This window comes from Dermochelys coriacea, chromosome 12, assembly GCF_009764565.3.
Source record: "Dermochelys coriacea isolate rDerCor1 chromosome 12, rDerCor1.pri.v4, whole genome shotgun sequence".
Taxonomy (NCBI): Eukaryota; Metazoa; Chordata; order Testudines; family Dermochelyidae; genus Dermochelys; species Dermochelys coriacea.
In genome coordinates, this window is record NC_050079.1 from 4,831,031 (window position 1) to 4,851,151 (window position 20,121).

The 20,121-nt window shown below is 54.1% G+C and overlaps 1 protein-coding gene across 1 annotated transcript in view; it reads right to left on the minus strand.

Moving 5' to 3' along the window:
- Positions 1-20,121, minus strand: part of PLEKHG4 (pleckstrin homology and RhoGEF domain containing G4) — a 181,144-nt gene continuing 161,023 nt past the window's right edge. The window contains 12 exon segments of the mRNA XM_038368060.2: positions 1-1,980; positions 4,233-4,314; positions 4,824-5,032; positions 6,616-6,879; positions 6,954-7,070; positions 8,235-8,412; positions 8,914-9,084; positions 12,767-12,871; positions 12,873-12,922; positions 12,925-12,991; positions 13,519-13,608; positions 15,832-16,081. Coding sequence (XP_038223988.2) covers positions 4,273-4,314; positions 4,824-5,032; positions 6,616-6,879; positions 6,954-7,070; positions 8,235-8,412; positions 8,914-9,084; positions 12,767-12,871; positions 12,873-12,922; positions 12,925-12,991; positions 13,519-13,608; positions 15,832-16,081 — 1,543 coding nt within the window. The 3' untranslated portion in view covers positions 1-1,980; positions 4,233-4,272.

Consider the following 20,121-nt stretch of genomic DNA (forward strand, 5'->3'; position numbering starts at 1 on the left):
TACAAAGAAAATAACCTTTATTAGGTTGTGAAATCAAATCCTGGAAAACCAGGTGGCATCTGACCATTTCTAAAGATTCTTCCAGCAATGCAGAAACCTCTGTAACAGGAATTTCAGAAATTGGTCACAATGGTAGTTCCATGTCCCCCTTGGTTTGTTGGTAAAGTCTTTCCCTCGTTAGTGGTATTCGCTAGCACTATGTTGAGGCACAAAGCTTAGAATTAGCTAGAGATTTTTACCCAACGGGTTTTAAAATCGTCCCTGGCCAATTGTTCACCAAGCATTATTGTACCAAAAATGTCAGTCATCTTCCATTTTGGCTTCTAAAAAGAAGTAAGACTGAAAAAGTATCAATTTATTAATGGAACATCAAAGAAGTGTCCTATGTACATTTCTGATCGAAAAGGAACAGGGCTAATTGCAAAGGCTAAATGTGTGCCTATGAGGATTAGCATTTATAAGCCTAGAAAGCACTGGCCTGTGAATGGACCCAAACCAGCAGCTATGCAGAGAAACTAGTTACACAGTTGCTGCTCCCTACTATTATTAAGGCCAAGTGTGGTGTGTGTACTGGTGCAAAAGCTGGGGGCTAAAGGTTTGCAGCACTTGAAGAAGCCCTAAGTAAACATGCTCTCAGCCAGCAGGTTTGCATTTCCCCTACTACATGTTAAATGAAAGGATTCCAAGCCAAACAAGCCCTTGCGGTGTCAGTTAAGTCAAACTTTCCTGAGCGCGCTTATCAAAGAGCTCAAACTGTCCTAAGGGGCACATCACACACAGGCAAATGTGTGTGTCTACTGGAATTACACTACATTAAAGCTGGGGCCTTGACTGTTTCAGTGGCATAATAATCCGGGCTCAACACACTCCGTAGCTGCTGTGCTCAGCCATGGGCTCTGGTCAGTGCGACTTTGATTACCACCACCACGTGCTGGGGCTGGGTATCTGAATGAGCCTAGAACACACAATATCTGCTGAGCTAATGGCAAAGGCAGACCAGGGCATCATCCCTCCATTCCCCCCGCAGCCACACTGGGCACGCCCCCTTTCCTTCTGAACAGCCTCTCCACACTGCTGACTTTGACACTTATGCCTCATGCCCTTAGACACTGGGCTGATTTTAGCAGCAGGGCCAGGCTGCCGCCTGTGAGGTCTGCCACAAAGACAGCAACTAAGTTGGGCCTGGACAGCATGAACAGGTCCCTTCTTCTCTCGAACCAGATGTGCTGCCGAGCCAGGAGAGCATATCTGGGTTGTCCTGCTGGATTCTGCAGGGCTGCTCCCACTGATGTCGCCTTTGCCCTGCTCTGGCATCGCTGCGGTGTGGGGCTTCCCCACCTCTGCCCTGGGAATCACCTCTGCTGCCAGTGGGAGGTCTGGTTTGCAGGGTTCAGGTGTCAATCTTCCCAGCAGTGGAGACACTGCCAGCTCATAGTGGTGCTAAGGCAGGGAGCAGCTCAGTACTGCAAGCACCTGACGTAACAATGAACCTGGGTTTATTAAAACAAAAGTGTTAAGCCAAGGAAATAAATTATCACTCCACTAGCCAATCTAAACCAAAAGGGAGGCCGTAGATCTCGCACTGCAGTGCAGCACACAGCCCAAATGGAAAGTGATGCTACTTTTATTAAATACCTCGTTCGTTTCCTCCTCAAGCCCTTCCATAAACGTTATAAACTGGGTAGCACAAAGAACAAAACGAGTAACAAAATCTGTACAGTCCAGAGCTTTCAAAATACTCTATCTTTGCAAATTGCTATATTACGTGTTAATACATTTATAAATAAAGGACTAACTGCCCCTCCAACACACCAGCGATGGTGTCTAGTTAACAGGGCACTAATCGGGGGCGCTCCCCAGCCAAGTGCCAGTGCTGGATTGGTTTGACGAGCCTGTGGTTGTGCTTGAACATCTCCAGTCTCCTTGTGCCGGTCAGAGATGTGGACTCTTCCTTGGGTTCAATGGAACCAGTGATCAGACCTGGAACACAGCACCAGGCAATGGTTAGGCTTGCTGCACTCTACCCGGGGGTACATTCCCCGTGACGATTTCTGCAGCGAGATGGAGGTTGCCACTTCCCCATGTGCAGTGTTGACCTTTGACCCATGACCTGAGCTCAGCTGATCAGGTAAATAGTCAGTTACATTTTAGAAGGAGCTAAGATGCTTGTTAAATGAATGCACCTGAAACTAAAGCCGTTCTGCAAGTAGGAGTAAGCAAAGAACTAAAAGCTTATTTTAACATGTGAGCCGGAAGCATTTCGCTGGGTAGGATAAAAACACAAAAAAGACCAGATTTCACCGTCTGTGATGCGTTTGTCATGGCCGTGAATTTGGTAGGGTCCTAGTCATGAGTGCACACGATGTGGATTCTGCTGTTATTTTAATTTTGTTTTCCTAGTTCTGTGAATTTGTTTATATTGGCCATGTTATTAATATACCTCATTGAGTCTTTCTGGGTGTCTCACCAATCACCTGCTTAATTAATCTCCTAGACTCATGGATGTTAAGGCCAGAAGGGAACATCATGATCATCTAGGCTGACTAGGGATGTAATGGAAGCTCCTTCACTGGAGGTTTTCAAAATGAGGCTGGAGCCATCTGTTTTGAATGATTTAGATACAACAAATCCTGCATCTTGACAGGGGTTAGACTAGGTGACCCTTGCGGCCCCTTCTAGCCCTACGGTTCTATGATTCTGCAACCTCCTGCACATTGCAGGCCACAGAACCTCACTCACCTACTTCAGTAATAGACCCCTAGCCTCTAAATCACTAAGCAGCCACCCAAGAACGAACATGTTATTAGTGCCAAGTGCATTTTGCAACCCAGATTAATCCTAAGGCGAAGCAAGGAGCCGTTTCACAAGCTATTGCCTCTAAAGCTTGTATGAAAATCCAGCATGGCCCTTCTGGGTTTGCTGGGCCAGGGTCCTGACAGCAAGGTGCTTTCCCTCACCCTGAGAGAGCCCCTCACCCCCACAAGGCTGCAGCTACAGCATGGGCTTTCCCTGCTGGACAGGAAAGGGAGCCTGACCTCTGTCCCAATCTCAGAGTCCTGACACCGTAGCCTAATTCAGACAACAGGGCCGGGTTCTGATCCACACCCAGCGCACTGTTGTTATGGAGCTTCCAGCTTTGCCTGTGTATTTGATTTCGCTCTGCCCCCGGCAGGTCACAGAACACTGATCTACACTCTGGTGACATGTTGCTATGTGAACACAGTCAGCAAACCCCAAATGAACCAGCCGACTAACACAAGCATCAATTGGACCATGGACAGGGACATGGGTGATGCACAGAAAGGAGAAGCCCCACGTGCCCCAATCCCACATCCCCCCCTTTCATGCTGGCTTTGTTGGTTCCAGGGTAGGGGGCTGTTGGTTAAGAAGTGGAGTGGGGACTGAATCACCACGTTTGGCTGCAGATCTGGAAGTTTCCCAAGGTTGGATCTTCCCCCTTCTATTAGAAAGAAACGAGACTATGTCACCCCCCTGCAGGAACAGCAGCTGCTGGCCCCCAGTGTCATGTTCCATGGCCCGAGGAAGGACTGGGGCGATGTTTGTGTCAGCTGCTCTCAGATATACTTGTGCGCAGGAGTGAGTCATGGGGTGTCCCCTTCGGCAGCTCTCCCCGGGGCTGCTTGAGAAGCATCAATGGAGCTCTCCTGGAGTCCCATGTGCGGCCTGCCCTCCCAAACCTGCATTGGCAGGACAGCTGCAGTCGCCTAGCGACAGTGCAGAGCTGAGGGTGGGCCTCAGGGCAGACGAGCAGAACCAGGCCATCTCAGGGGCTGGCCTTCCTAACGAACTCTGCTAACGAGGGCCCTGTCTCCTTAGGCTCAGGGGACAGACACAGAGACAGTGAGCTAGCAGCAGCCTTGGGGGAAACGTGGCTGACTCCCAGCGTCAAGTCAGAGGGGCTGGGGTGCAGCAGGATGTTGGCAAAGAAGAGACAGGGCAGTGGCTAGACGGCTGGATCAAAGCCAGCCTAAGGATCCTCCCTGGGCCAATGGCACAGAGATTAGACGCAAGCTAGCGCCCGCATGTCCTTGGTAAGGACTCGTTTACACATTGCCTCAGCCAGACCCTGTAACGTGTCTCTAAGCAGCTGGCCCACAATCTCAGGGGTTAGCCAGCAGCCATCATTAACATGGAGCCATGGTTGAGATTCTCCTGGCTCGGCACGGCTGCCAAACCTGGCCAGCACTGAGCCCCCCCCAGCAGCTACTTACAGCTCTGCGCCTTGAGGCAGAACACTTGGTGCAGAGGGGCTCACACAACTGTCGAGGGGCTCACGGTGACCGGGCCTGCTGTCTGCGGAGAGAAGCCAGCATTAGGGGACACCATCCCGCTAGGCCGGGAAGAGTAAAGGGCTGGCAAGTCAGAGGGATGCCAAGGAGTCATGGGAACAGAACATTCCAACTCATGAGTGTCCCACCTGGGGCTCCTTCATCCCGTCCCCCCCAGAGCACACCCAGCCCTTCCCCAGGAAAGGAGCTGTGGGACAGCCCCTCCGAAGCTCCATTATTCTGCATAGCAGTAGCTGAAACGTGCTTGCTAATGTGCGTGCTAGCACTGAGTACCCTCTGGGAATGGCACAGCGGAGGGAACGGCAGCTCCCTCCTCAGGGCGGTGTCCAGTTGCTTTGTCAGGATCCCACCACACTCAGGGGTCCAGCCTGACTCTGGAGGCAACATGAGCTTTGTCACCCAACTGTGCAGGAGGAAGTCTTGTGTCCCCGCACGGGGTCACACAGGTGCAGCAGCTTTCGCTGGAGGGGCAGCCAGTACCCATGCGTGGGGGCACTAGCTGCTTTAACTCACCGCAGACCTGTACTGGCGTTTAGTGAAGTTGGGGTTCTCGTCCAGTGGGGAGGTGAGTGTAGAGCTGTGCCGGGAGCCCAGCGGCATGTACGCCGGCGAGCCCACGTCGTCACAGAAGCTTTCCTGGGGGACGCTGGAGACACAGCCACTGTCGGAGCCACTGGAGCCGCTGCCTGACATGCACTGGGAAGACTCGGAGCTTTCTGTCGCTGGGAGGAGAGAGAGCAGGGACCACGAATTGGTGACCAAATGAGCTGCTCAGGCGAAGCCACATGAGCTAATCCCGGGCTGCACACCCCAGGCTCCACGGCGCATGTCTGTGCAGCCCATGGCCACCCCCCCCAGGCAGGCTGCCCACAGGCCTGGCTAACACTCACAGCACTGGAGAGTCAGCGGGGAGAGCGGGGGTTCAGCATGAGCCGAGCAGGGAGGGGGCCTTTGGAGGGCACAAGTGGGGGGAGCCGTGAGCTCTTGGGTGGTTAAAAGCCCCATGGCACATGCTGTAGCAGTCGTGCTAGACAAGGCATCCTGGCCTTCTCCCTCCATATATCTCCCGTGCAATGTCAACTGGAGACAAACTGCTTCACTCTAGACTCTGTGCACTACTAATGGTTACTGTGTCCCACCCAGAGCAGCTGCCTTCCGGCGGGGGGCAAGTGCTCCCAGTCTGTCCGTGCGAAAAGCACTTGGGCTGAAAGGTGCTTGGCAAGGGGCAGCTGTTATGCAGGTGGGCCTTGGATGTGGAAGGGTGGTTTAATGATAGGACAATAGTGCGGGACTAGAGCCCTGGGGTCAGTTCCTGATCTGGATGAGCCTGAGCAATCCACTCAGTCTCTCTGTGCCTCAGTTTCTCATCTGTGCAATGGGGATAATGGTCCTGCTCTGCCTTGCTGGGGACTGTGAGGAGAAATGCGTGTGACGTTATGAGGGTATGGTGATGAAGGCCAGGTAAGATGGATCCGTTTCTTCCCTAGGGTGCAGCAGGCCCCAGTGCAGACCCCAGGCCTGTCTGAGAGCTCCCCACTACTGACAAAAGGTGGCCTGCTTTAGAGCTGCTTGCTCAGATGATGACCCTGCTAACATGCCAGAGGAGGTTGCAGGTTCCTACTCAGAACCCTCCTGCAAGTATCTCCACTGAGCTGGGCATGCAAGTCCCAGAGCTGCTATGCCAGGGGCTCCCCAATACCTGATGGCAGAACAGGGGAGTGTCCCTCTGCCCCCTCCCCATGGGCAGCACACTGCTCCACGCCCTGGCGTGAGGTGCAGACAAGCTCTGCAGAGGTGACATGTGGAGCTCTAAGGGTTGGGGGGTTGTCACCCCACCAGCTCCTTCAGGAAGGGTGGTAAGGGATGCTGCAGAGAAAAGGGTACCCCACGGACCGAGAGCGTGGGGGAGCCCAGGATGCTGCCTAAATCTGGCAGAGCTGAGCCTGGGGCCTGGGAAAACAGACACCACAAAGCACCAACTGTCTCACGTTGAATGCACACAGGGAGCGGGGATGGCAGAGGGGTTGGGGGACAGTATCAGAGCTGGGTCCCATGGGCAGCAGTGCCCATTGTAACCCCTCAGCAAACAGGGGCAGAGGGAGACAGGCCCATGGGAAGGGAACAGGTGAAGCTTGTGTAAGCAGGGCTCTGCGAGGAGCTGGAGGGGAGGAGTTGTCACTGCCCTGTCCAGGGGCCCGGCCTGACGGCGAGGGAGGTGCCCGAGGAAGCTCAGGGATCTGCGCTGGGGCTGTCCAGGTGACAGAGGGGCTCCCTGCGTGCCCAGCGGCTGCCTGCTCATACGTACTCAGCGAAGGCTGGCTGCTGGTCTCATGCTCCTGCTCATCTTCCTCGATGCAGGTGTTGGCGTGGAAAGGGCGGCCGGGGGCCAGCACACCCGGCAGCAGGGCCTGCTCCAGGTACATGTGCAGGTTGAGGGGCCCGAGCAGGGAGGAAGATGAAGGGCTGTAGGCGGAGGGGGTGCTGCCAGCAGAGAGAGGCGTCTGAGTTCTCTTGTAGGGGTTGGAGTGGTCAAACAGAGACACCGCGATGGAGGCCCTCGTCCGAGCTCCTGCCACAAAACAAAGCCGTGAGCGTCAGCCCTGCGCTGGCTCTGGGCGGAGGGGCAGCGGGGCTGGCACCTACCTCTGCCCTTCATGATGTAATCGATGGCACGGTCATTGATAGCTGCCTCGCTGGGCGTGATGTCGAGAAAAGGCTTGTTCCCTACCCCCATGGACACCATCTCCTGCCTGCGGATTTCTGGGGAGACAGCAGTGGAGCATAGAGCAAAGTGCAGGCTCTCCCCCGTCTCCAGCACAGAGGAGACTGTACTGACCCCTCAGTACTGAGCCAGAAGCCCTGAGCCCACAAAACCCCCTGGCACGCTGCTGGATCCCTGCTAGTGAAGCACCGGGCCCGGGTCCTTTGCCACTCACTGCTCGGGGGATGCTCCGCTGGGAGAGTTGGCAAACAAGCGAGCGAGCCGCACCAGGACTGGCAGCTCAGAGCCTCCAGCTGTGGGAGCTCTGGCCAAGGCCAAGTGCGGGGTCGGGCTCTGGATGGAGGGTCTTCAGCTGCATGCCTGGGGGAGATGAGCGCTGCACTGCAAGCCCCAGCATAGGGGTGCGGGGCTGGTAGCCTGTGTGGCCTCCTGGAAGGGACATTGCCCTAGGACTCAGGAGACCCGAGTTCTCGTGTTGGTGTGACAAAAGTGGGAATTTATTGTAATAGTCTTATGTGTGCCGCAGTTTCCCCCATGGTTTGCATTGCTATCACAGTGGGGGAAAGGATTATGGTTGCTCTTAGGGGAGGCTAAGGATGACACTCGGAAATTAGGTCAGTACAACCACATCACTCAAGATCCACCGCAGCTGGACTTGCTGGGCCGAGCTCCTGGTGTGAACCCCAGTAGCTCAGTCTTGGAGGCGGTGCGGACGCGTGTCCTGCCCTGAAGGAAGAGTGGGACGAGGGTGACCAGACAGCAAGTGTGAAAAATCGGGACGGGGGGGGGGGGGTAATAGGAGCTTCTGTGAGAAAAAGACCCAAAAATCAGGACTGTCCTTATAAAATTGGGAATTTGATCACCCTAAGCGGGACCCTGAGGGGGTCTGGCGCATAAAGGGGGCTCCTCAAGGAGCACAGACGCTGGGGAGCTGTGACACCTGGCTCGGCCACCGATTGCTGAGTGACCCTGGGCAAGTCTCTGTCCCTCAGCCTGGATAGTACAGGGAGAGGGACACAGACATGCGGTTCGATCGACAGGGAAAGACCTAGGGAGTGTCGTCGTTCCACACCGTACGCGGCAAGGCAGCTACACAAAGTTCCCAGGAACCAGGTTCCCTGGGTCAGTGTGGAGAGCAGCATCCAGACCCAGGTACCCAAGGAACCCTCAAGGGATGGAGGTGCCATGGGGAGGGGCCGCACCTTTATTGCGGGTGGCCTGCTGCCACAGGATCTTGGCAATGTCCTTGGTCCAGACTTGCTTGGTCTCCGCTGTGCTGGCCTGGAGGACATAAGTATCGCTGGACTTCCGCCGTCGGAACCAGATCTCAAAGCGCAGGCCGCTGTCCCCGGTGTTCTCCGTCAGGCCGATATCTGCCGTCTGGGGAGAGGGAACACGCAATGCTCAGGAGGGCTATGGGGGCATTGGGAAGGGGGGGCCACGGATCCGTCCTGGATTGTGCCCCCCCAGCCCATGCCATGGACCACATCCCGTTCTCCAGCACGCTCCTGGAGAAGCTGAGAGAATTCCGCCCCCTGGCCTGCAGGACCCTCATGGTGAAGGCTGATGAGGCCCGGCCCCCCTCTCGCCTGGCAGTGCAGCAGCAGGGGAGAGCAGTGCCCTGCCAGCCCTGGCCCATCAGGGAGCACAGGGCCATACGCTTATCTCCCTCTGGAGCCCGTCTGCTACACTGTGAACTGCCCGGGCAGCGACCATCTCTCTGCCCTGCGTCTGTACAGTGCCTGGCACTCGGGGGTCCCTGCCCAGGTCTGGGCTCCGAGGGGTTCCCGCAATACAGGTGACAGGCAGTAGTAAGAGTGTGCCCAAGAATACCCCCCAGAGGCGCTACTGTGTGGAGGAAGCCGCAGAGGCAGCCCTGACCTTGAACGAGCGCTTGTAGATGTACACGTCGAAGCCTCCCTCGATCCTCTTGGGCTTGCTGAAGAGAATCAGGTCCTCAAACAGGAAGACGTGTCTCTGGCACTTCTTGCGGCCCAGCCAGATGGTGAACTCATCCTGCCGCATCAGCTGCCCCTGCTCCTTGAGGTTCACCTGGCCACAGGGAACACCAGCCCAGTAAAGCAGAGCCCGCAGCTGAACCGGGTGGGACTGATGCCCAGCCCCACATCACTGCCTGGACTGCAGCAGACGAGCATCTGCAGAGGGCAGGGCTGTGTGTGGAGAGCAGGGAACCTGACTCTTGAACAGCCTAGTCCCAGTGTCCCCAGCTGCTGGTGAGATGCTGCAGCCAGATATGGCGAAGGAAGGGAATTTGCGGCGAGGAAGACAGGGAGATTGAAAGAGGAACCTTCCTCACTTCACCCAGGAACCAGGGATCCCAAGAGAGATCCAGTTCATGAGGGGAGACATTCACCCCACAGAGCACAAGATGTAGGCACCACTTGAGCCCTCTAACTAGGATTTAAGTGGGGTATAAGCAATACCAAGGCCTGGCTGGCCCTCTGCTTGGATGAATGTCCCCTGCAAGAGTCAGGGCTGACAGACACGTGCATGGCAAGTCTGGAGGTACCAGCCAGGGCCTGTTCTCTTCCTTATCGAGGGGGAATGTGTGAAGAAGTGGGAATATTCTGTAATATTGGTATGACTTCGAGGGCATGCCTCAGTTTCCCTCTGCACGGTGCATTGCTACCCAGCGGGTGTAAAAGCGTTAACATGCTCCTGGAACAGCACAGGAGGTGTGAGTGTCACCACACTGTCTGGGAGGGAAAACAGAGTCATTAAGGAACTGGCTCAAAGCAACCCAAATCAACACAGGGTCCAGTGAGACAAAGAGATGGCCCAAGGTCCGAATGATCAACATTTAAGAGCATGGGTTTCAGAGTAGCAGCCGTGTTAGTCTGTATTCGCAAAAGAAAAGGAGTACTTGTGGCACCTTAGAGACTAACCAATTTATTAGAGCATAAGCTTCGTGAGCTACATCTCACTTCATCGGATGCATTTGGTGGAAAAAACAGAGGAGAGATTTATATACACACACACAGAGAACATGAAACAATGGGTTTATCATACACACTGTAAGGAGAGTGATCACTTAAGATAAGCCATCACCAACAGCATGGGGGGGGAAGGAGGAAAACCTTTCATGGTGACCAGCAAGGTAGGCTAATTCCAGCAGTTAACAAGAATATCAGAGGAACCTTGGGGGGCGGGGCGCGGAGGGAGAAATACCATGGGGAAATAGTTTTACTTTGTGTAATGACTCATCCATTCCCAGTCTCTATTCAAGCCTAAGTTAATTGTATCCAGTTTGCAAATTAATTCCAATCAGCAGTCTCTCCTTGGAGTCTGTTTTTGAAGCTTTTTTGTTGAAGTATAGCCACTCTTAGGTCTGTGATCGAGTGACCAGAGAGATTGAAGTGTTCTCCAACTGGTTTTTGAATGTTATAATTCTTGACGTCTGATTTGTGTCCATTCATTCTTTTACGTAGAGACTGTAGATACAGACAGACATCATCTTCCTCTCCACAACTTCATGAAAAAACTCGCACAGATACAGACAGACATCATCTTCCTCTCCACAACTTCATGAAAAAACTCGCACAGATACAGACAGACATCATCTTCCTCTCCAACAACTTCATGAAAAAACTCGCACAGATACAGACAGACATCATCTCCTCTCCAACACCACCACAACAGAACCACTAACCCAGGAACCTATCCTTGCAACAAAGCCCGTTGCCAACTCTGTCCACATATCTATTCAGGGGATACCATCATAGGGCCTAATCACATCAGCCACCACCATCAGAGGCTCGTTCACCTGTGCATCTACCAATGTGATATATGCCATCATGTGCCAGCAATGCCCCTCTGCCATGTACATTGGCCAAACTGGACAGTCTCTACGTAAAGAATGAATGGACACAAATCAGACGTCAAGAATTATAACATTCAAAAACCAGTTGGAGAACACTTCAATCTCTCTGGTCACTCGATCACAGACCTAAGAGTGGCTATACTTCAACAAAAAAGCTTCAAAAACAGACTCCAAGGAGAGCTGCTGAATTGGAATTAATTTGCAAACTGGATACAATTAACTAGGCTTGAATAGAGACTGGGAATGGATGAGTCATTACACAAAGTAAAACTATTTCCCCACTGTATTTCTCCCTCCCACCCCCCCCCCCCCACTGTTCCTCTGATATTCTTGTTAACTGCTGGAATTAGCCTACCTGCTTGTCACCATGAACGGTTTTCCTCCTTCCCCCCCCCTGCTGCTGGTGATGGCTTATCTTAAGTGATCACTATCCTTACAGTGTGTATGATAAACCATTGTTTCATGTTCTCTGTGTGTGTGTATATAAATCTCTCCTCTGTTTTTTCCACCAAATGCATCCGATGAAGTGAGCTGTAGCTCCGAAGCTTATGCTCTAATAAATTTGTTAGTCTCTAGGTGCCACAAGTACTCCTTTCTATTTAAGAGCATGAAACCCCAGTAGGTGGGATTTTGGAACTGAGCTGGAGAACAGGGTGTCAGGTGACTGAAGAAAGGGTTTTTTGGGGGGACTCAGGAGTGTGAACTTGGCGGAGGACAAACAGGTGACAGAAGAGAGTCAGACGATGGGGATCATCACAGGTTGGCTGGTCCCTCATAGCACTGGCTTAGCCAGGGTGGACCATGGCTTAACTTCTGCCTCTCTGAGCTAACCCCAGTGCGTTTCAAGATTCTGTAGCCAGGTGACAATCGATGGTACCGTGGTTTGGAGAGGCTGCCTGTGTCACTGTGAATACTCACTGAGAGCATTGCGCCCTGACGGGACAGCACAGACCCTACCGCAGGAGTCTGGCTAGGCTGGATTTGGTGCAGGGAGCCATGAAAAGATGGGGTCATGGGTGCCGACTGCCCACTCTCAGAGTCTTGGACGGTCACAGGCCTGCCCCCCGTGGAACGTGTGTGAGACCTTGGGGCCAGGCCCAATACAGGGGCACCCCCAGGAGACTGGTTACAGGCTGGGGCACAGACCCTGGGACTTTTGTTTGCTACTAGGTCACTGGAGGAGAGGGGCGGAGCCCAGCAAACCCTGTGAATAGTAATGCTGACCCCCCGCTGGCTGGAACCACCCCCATGGCACCACAGCCGTGTCCATCTCTTCACCCAGCACTCTGCCAGAGGCTGAACTCAGACCCAAGCTTTGGGAGGGGAAATCCTGGAAGGTGGTTTGTGGGTGGTAGTCTGCACCTCTCCCCACATGGCCAGGGAAGATCAGACAGCTCAGCTGGGCTGTGCTCCACTGGCCACTGAGGAGGGAGGGCATCAGAGCCACTATACAGGACACAAGCCACCCCTTGCACTCGCCAGGAGCTTGATACAGCTCAGGCCTGGTTCTACACTAGAAAATGAGGTCGGCGTCACCCCTAAGCGACGCAGTAAGTCGACCTAAGTCCCATGTGAACAGTGCTAGGTTGATGGAAGAATTCTTCCATGGCTCTGCTGCCACTTGGGGAGGTGGAACGCCTGTGCCAGCGGGAGAGTCCCACTTCGCAGCAATGGCTGAAACTGATGGAGTCTCTTGACCGCAGCCTAGGGGCTCAGCACCTCCTCCCGAGGCCATGTCCTCTGCAAGTCCCAGGTGAGCTTTGGGATCCTATCCCCCACTGAGAGTTAAGGGGCAAGTCCCAGCGTTCAGCCAGAGGCTGGGGTACGTGTGGAGGGCAGATGAACCCCCCCGTCCAGGGAGGGGGAGAGAGAATGCGCTGCCCCGCTACGTACATCACAATCTCGGATGGCGTCCATGGCTAGCAGGTCGTTGCCGTGCCGAAGCTGGAATTTCACCATCTCTTCTGCTGCTCGGAGGTAGTCCAGCTCCTGCTCCTGGGGCCTCGCTGCATTCCTTGATCAGGTCCTTCAGCAGCAGGGCATATTTATCATGCGCTGGATGGGTTTCAGCAGGTAGGAGGCAAGATCCATTTTATCCCCCAGTTGCACCTGCTTGAACTGAGACCCCAGAGAAACTGATCAGCAGAGGGGTGTGTGAACAGCCGCCTGTCCCCAGCAGCTATTCCTGGGAGTGGCAAGGCCTCCACTGCCCCGAGCCCAAGGGCCTGGGACTATGCCTCACCTGAGTTTGCCAAACACTCTCCAATGGAGCCTACTGCTCACTAGGGTTCTGTAGGCTACGAGAAGGAACGGAGCAAGCTCGGACGTGCAGAGGAATTAATAAGGAGGAAGCAGTTGTTGGCAAGGCCCTTTCCAAGGCAGAGCTACTCTGCAGAGCAGCCACCTAGCAACTCTGCATTCCAGCCCCCTTCCCACTCGCCCTCACACTGTGTGACCCAGGCAATTGCAGGAGGACTGTTCCCCTGCACCCAGCAGAGCCCCATCCTTCCCCAGCCCAGCACAGAGACAGCACCTGTGTCCTGAACAGGGGCTAGGTTTCTGTAAGCAGACGAGGGAGGGACCCAATCCCAACCCTAGTGGGAACCACAGAGCTCTGATCCGGGCTCGGTACACAGGGGATTTACCTTAAAGAACGTGTTCCCATGGCTGGCCAGCAGTGAGTCGGATTTGGGTTTGTTTTTGCTGTATAACGCATACATCCCAAACTGATCCTTCTGCAACAGAAACAAACACCCCTGAAGGAAACCTTCGCACTCCAGAACTGCGGCTGTCACCCGAGTTAATGCAAGGCCTTGTCGTCAAGTGACCCCGTTTCCTTTACAGAGGATTGCTGCAGAGAGTCTCCAAACCAACTGCCCCAGGGCCCTGGACTTTAACTGGCTACGCTGGGCCTATGTGCATGGGAACTGGGGAGGAAGACTCTCCTTGTGGATTCCTGGGACCTCACCGGGAGCCATGGGTAACTCCTTCAACTCCATGTCATCATTATGGCAGACAGGGTTGTTTGCTGGTTCCCCTGCAAAATCTTCCTTCTGCCCCTTGCCTAGGAGTCCTGTGGCTGTATGGCCTGCAGGCCCTTACAGCGACCGCTGAACATGACTGTAAAGAGAGCCTGCAGCTGGCGTTACAGGCTGGTGGAGAGGGGAACAGGCTGTCCTGAAAACTCTGCTTTAGAGCCAATGTCCCGGCACCTCTCCCGCATTGTGCTTCACTATTAAAGCCACGTCCAAGAGTCGAGGATCTTTGTACTTATGGTGTATCTACATTGCAATTAAAAACCCACAGCTGGCCTGTGCCAGCTGACTGGGCTCCCGGGGCCTGGGCTAAGGGGCTGTTTAATTTCAGTTTTGACTTCCGGGCTCAGGCTGCAGCCTGAGCTTTGGGAGCCTCCCACCACGCAGGGTCCTAGAGCCCCGGCTCCAGCCCAAGCCCGGAAGTCAATACCGCCATTAAATAGCCCCACAGCCTGAGCCCGGGAGCCTGAGTCAGCTGGCACAGGCCCGCCGCGGTGTCTAATTGCTGTGTAGATGTACCCTTAGAGACCACCTGCTCCTGCAATTCCTTCCCCATCTGACGTCACAGACGGCGGATAAGCCACCGGGCTGATGGACTCTAAAGAGCAAAGATCCTCTTGCCCTGGAAATGTCCCTTAATAGCCAGGAAAAATGGGAGAAAAATGCAGCATCTACACTTCCCCAGTATCGCCGGAGCTGCCTTGAGTGCAAGCTGCCTGCTGCATGCTTGCTGCCTCCCCTCACAAGCCCTGAGGATTTGTTGCCTGGAGGTGGTTTTGCTGGTGAACTGGGAGCAGAACCAGGCTTAGGTCTAAGCAGGAAGGGGCAACACATCTGCTTCTCCCATGGCTTGTGCTGGGACGGGGGTGTGACATAATAAAGGCAGCACAGCCATACTGGAGTTCTCAGCAGACCTGATGAGAGAGTCACATGGCTATGTCCGCATTATGTTCCCCAGGGCTAGATTGTCCTCACTGTGCTCCAGGGCCCTGGCCTCCAAGCGAATCCTGGCTGGTGGAGCAGAGTGACTGGGGTAGCCAGGAGGTGTTCTCTACACTGCCCTCTGGCCCCAGATGGAGCTTTCGAGGCAGGCTAGTGCACAAAGCTCACTATTCCCTCTCATGCTGCGAGAGCCAGGCAACAAGCCTTGGGAAGCCTGTGGGTCTGAGCCCAGCCATCACCCCCGGTTCAGGCATTCTGGGGAACAGCAGGGGCTGTGTGTATGCAGTGAGCTTGGCAATGGGGGAGAGACGTTAATTAAACTGACAGAAAATGCTGAGGAGAGAAGTGCTAAAAGGGAAGCATAAGTAGTGAGCACACAGCAGAGCTTAGGAAATCAGCCCAGGGCAGTTCTAGTTGTTCCCTCGGGTATGGGATCCCATGCACGGCTCTGCTGGTCCCGGGGCCTTGCCTTTACTGAAGGCCCCGCAGCTCACCTTGCCAATGCTTCCCCAGACTGCGGCTCCTCCCCACTTCCCAGCCCCTGCACTGAGGCAGCTGTGCTGTGCCTTGGGGACCGTATCGTACTGTCCCTGGCACCTCAGACTTGGCTGCATGAATGTGCGCTGCTCATTCCATTTGATCACCAGACCATGTGTCTGTTACAGAGAGAGCCCTGCACACTTGGGAGCAGGCTCTAGCCACTCACTGTGTTAACAAGAGACAACTCCTTCCAAAGCAGTAAATTCATTTCCCCTCCCAGCTCTGCAAGCTCAGCTGGGCTTTGGAGTGTCTTGTAACAGGAACCTCTGGAGCTCAGTGTCCCGGTCCAACCTGGGCTGGCTCCGGGGCTGACCCCCAGGGACAGGCTCTGCAGTAACCCCTGGTCTGAGCAGAGGGTTCCAGCAATCAGACTGCACAGACACCTTTCACGGCCCAGCCCAGAAGCGGAGCAGGACAGCCAGATGGACGCAATTGCCTTACATGTCTGAGGAAGCCGTGGCTGACGCGTAGCGGGTGGTTGCAGCAGCTCTCCAGTTCCCGCAGGAAGTACTGGCTGTGGAAGTCGTAGAGCTTCTCCAGGTTCCCGAAAATGACACTGCGCTTCCCTCTCAGGTCCTGGGGCAGGTCCAAGCGCTCCATCTCGGGGAAATAGCTCTCGATGGTGTAACACAGAGACCTCACATACTCCCGCTCCGTGGTCACCATCTCGTCTATGATGTGCCGCAGTTTGCTGCAGAGGAAGAAAATCTCAGTCGGGAAGGGGAGACTGGCAAGGCTGGCTCCGGGACAGGTTCTGCAGGCACACGGGTGCCTTGGGCTCGGCTCCTCAATCCGGGGCGGCATCAGAATCTCGGCTTTCATTTGAAAACATTCTGTTTCCTGCCCTGATAACCGAGAAGGACAGGGTGAAAGTGTGGCTCTCCAAGTACATGCCAGGCTGGTAACTGGCCTACCTCAGTATAAGTGCAACCTGCATACAGAGGGGCCAAGCAAAGCAACTAACAGGGGGTGAGAAAATGCAAGATAATGGACATGCATGTGGGGTGTGGAGGGAGTGCAGCCATCTAACAGCCTTTCCTGCTACACCCCCACCGCCTCTGTGAGAAAGCTACTCCCCACTCCCCTTGCGTACAGGCGGCCTACTTTGCCATGGGCAGATGGCCATCACAGTGAAGTGACTAGAAAGGCAAATGAAAGTCCTCAGGGCCCCAGGGTGCTGGAAGGCATCACAAGGACCATGGAAAGCTGCTCTTGGGGAGAATGATCCCAAAGGCCCCTCCATGGGAACAGTGCCCCAGAGAACCATGGGGGACAGCAGCCACGGCTTCCTGCTCACAGGCATCAGAGCCCCGAGCAGGGCGGGATGGGCCTGTCTACATGTCTCTCCTGTGACCATCTACAACACTGCTCAAACCTCGGCATCTCTTGGCCAGGAAGATACTAACTACCTGAGGCCTGGGTGTGGGTGCAAATGAAGTGATTAGAGGGCTCTGCCCCAGCCTGGGCCTGAAGGCTTGGCTGTTTGCTGCGTAGCCAGCAGGGGGGCAGAGGTGTTGGCTGGTCCCTTCTCTGCACCCTGAGGGGACTCGGACTATAGAGAGACTCTTTCCTTTGGGGGCAGGTGCAGTTGGTTTTTGGCTGAGAAGCTTCTGTTATTTGATTTAACTTTCAGTGGGAAATTAACTCCTTCCTGCCTGCTTCACCCTCACCCTCGCCCCTTTCCCTCACAGAAGCACGTGGGTGGGTGTGCAGCAAAAAGCCCAACAGGACCCTGCAACCGATGCCCTCAACAGGGGTCATACTCCCAGCTGGTTCCTCCTTCCAGCCTACATCCCCTCAGCCTTCGCCAGGTCGGTGCTGGGACAGCCGGGCGATGGCAGTGACCGTGCTGGGTAGGGGAGAGATGAGGCTGTTGCGTGGCAAGTCAGCATGCAGAGCACTGTTCCAAGGGCACACAGCCATGCCAGTCCGTCCACCCAGGCAGAGAGGAGCGTGGGATTTGCCTTGCTGGATCAGACCACTGCTCTTGGCACGGGGGCTCCTGCACAGAGGCCGGGGGGCGGGGGACTGCCATCGAGCCCTCCTGCCCAGGCAGCAGAGAAGCTGATCATCGGCCTCTTCTCTGGGGCTGGGCTTCAGCTGGAGGGTCTGCACGCTGGCAGCTCCATTGGCCTTGTCCTGCAGCTGGGCTGGAGAGAACCTGACAGGAAACTACTCTACAGACCTCTGCACCATGCCTCTGTCCTGCATGGCCAAACCAGGCCAGTTACGCAGTGTCCAGGGCATCTGTGCCCCTGGAGGAGGGAATGCTTGCCCCCGGCCGACAATCCCTCTTGCAGTCTGGCATGCCTGCTACCTGTATGTTGGCTGGCCCCAGAGGAGGGAAAATTGTAGTGGTCAGGTGGGCTCCTCAGCGGAGGGAGGACCCAGCTGTAATCCCGATTTACTCCACACCAGCCCAGACAAAGTGGAGCTAGCTGTGTGAGTGCTGCATGTCCCTACTAACCTGGCAGATCTCCTCACAATCACAAGTGAAATGCAACTACATTGGGGCCCCACTGCGTGAGACAGATAATAGCAACTACTGCCATTAGCAAGGGGTGTTACGTTGCCCGGGTGCATGCAGCCTGCTGGTGTAGAAACAGGACCACCACCAGTCATTACTGGTACCCACGGGAGCTGGGGGCCAGTACAGCAGGGTGTCTCAGGCACTGACAAGTGGGAACAGTGGGGTTTCTTCCCCGAGCTCTCAGAAGAGCGGGTGGCTGATATGAAGAAGAGGTCCGGCCGTGGGTTTGAAGGAACAGACATTACTTCTCCCCGCTGGACACGTCTTAGCAAAACACCAGGCACCTATGCCAGAGAGGACTGCGTGGCATCAGTGGCTGGTAGGCAGGATGAGCTGGCAGCAGCTCTTCAGCACAGTCCAGGGCCATTGTGTAGTGGGAAGCCTGGCAGCTGGGAAGGGGCATTCCTATCAGAACGCTTACAACCACTGCCCATGCCCATCCATGCCTGCTGAGAGGGCGAAGGATCATTCTCCCTCTCTGGCACCCCAGTGCCTCCGGACTTCTCATGGCTCCATCTCCACCCCAGCCTAGTGACTGCTGGGTGCTCAGGTGGGTGTGAGACAACGGACTGCAAGAACTTCAACTAGAGCTCCCACCCCTCCCCCTCACTTTATCCCCTGCACTGTGGCCACCCCTGCAGTATCATCTCCCCCACCTCTCCCTGGCTGTGTGACAGGGAGAACCAAATGGGGAGGGAGGAAGACAGAAAGGAGAGACCTGGGGCCCCTTCCCTCTAGCTGGGAGGAGGAGCCGCAGGGCCCAGAGGAGAACAGCAATCCTCTCTGCCAGCTGGAAAGAGCCAAAGTGGCTGCAGGGGTAAGGGCTCTCTTCCCCCCAAGCCAGAGGCAGCCACAGTGGGAGCAGGGCATAGCCAGGAACACCCGCCCTTAGTAGGGGATGAGCGGCACTGCTGATGGGTGGAGAGGAGTCCCCTCCCCCTGGATTATCAGATCCACAAATGAACATGATTTGTTGGGGAAGAGTCAACATGGTTTTTGTAAGGGAAAAATCACACCTCACTAATCTATTAGAGTTCTTTGAGAGGTCAACAAACATGTGAACAAGGGTGATTCAGTGGGTATAGTGTACTTGGACTTTCAAAAAGCCTTTGACAAGGTCCCTCACCAAAGGCTCTTAAGCAAAGTAAGCAGCCAAGGGACAAGAGGAAAGGCCTTCTCAATGATCAGTAACTGACAGGAAACAAAGGGGAGGACTAAATGGTCAGTTTTCAGACAGAAGAGAGGTAAGTAGTGGGGTCTCTCAGGGAGCTGTACTGGGACCTGTGCTGTTCAACATATTCATAAACGATCTGGAAAAGTGGTATACATGGTGAGGTGGCAAAATTTGCAGACAATATAAAATTACTTTAGATAATTAAGTCCAAAGTTGACTGTGAAGAGTTCAAAGGGATCTCACAAAACTGAGTGACTGGTCAATAAAATGGCAGATGAAATTCAGTGTTGATAAATGCAAAGTAATGCACATTGGAAAACATAATCCCAGCTATACTTAAAAAATTATGGATTTAAATTAGCTGTTCCCACTCAAGAAAGAGATCTTGGAGTCATTGTTGAGCGTTCTCTGAAAACAGCCGCTCAATATGCAGTGGCAGCCAAAAAAGTGAACAGAATGTTGGGAATCATTAAGGAAGGGACAGATAATAAGACAGAAAATATCCTATTGCCTCTATATAAATCCATGGTATGCCCACATCTTGAATACTGCGTTCAGTTCTGGTCGGCCCATTTCAAAAAAGATATATTGGAATTGGAAAAGGTTCAGAAAAGGGCAACAAAAATTATTAAGGGTGTGGAACGGCTGCCCTATGAGGAGAGATTAAGAAGACTGGGATTGTTTGTCTTGGAAAAGAGATGACTAAGGGGGGATATGATAGAGGTCTATAAAATCATGACTGGTGTGGAGAAAGTGAATAGGGAAGTGTTATTTACCCCTTCACATAACACAAGAACTAAGGATCACCCAATGAAATTAACAGGCAGCAGGTTTAAAACAAATATAAGGAAATATTTCTTTACACAATGCACAATCAACCTGTGGAACTCCTTGTTAGGGGATGTTGTGAAGGCCAAGACAATAACATGGTTCAAAAAAGAACTAGATAAGTTCATGGCAGATAGGTCCATCACTGGCCATTGGCCAGGGATGCAACCATATGCTGAGTGTCCCTAGCCTCTGTTTG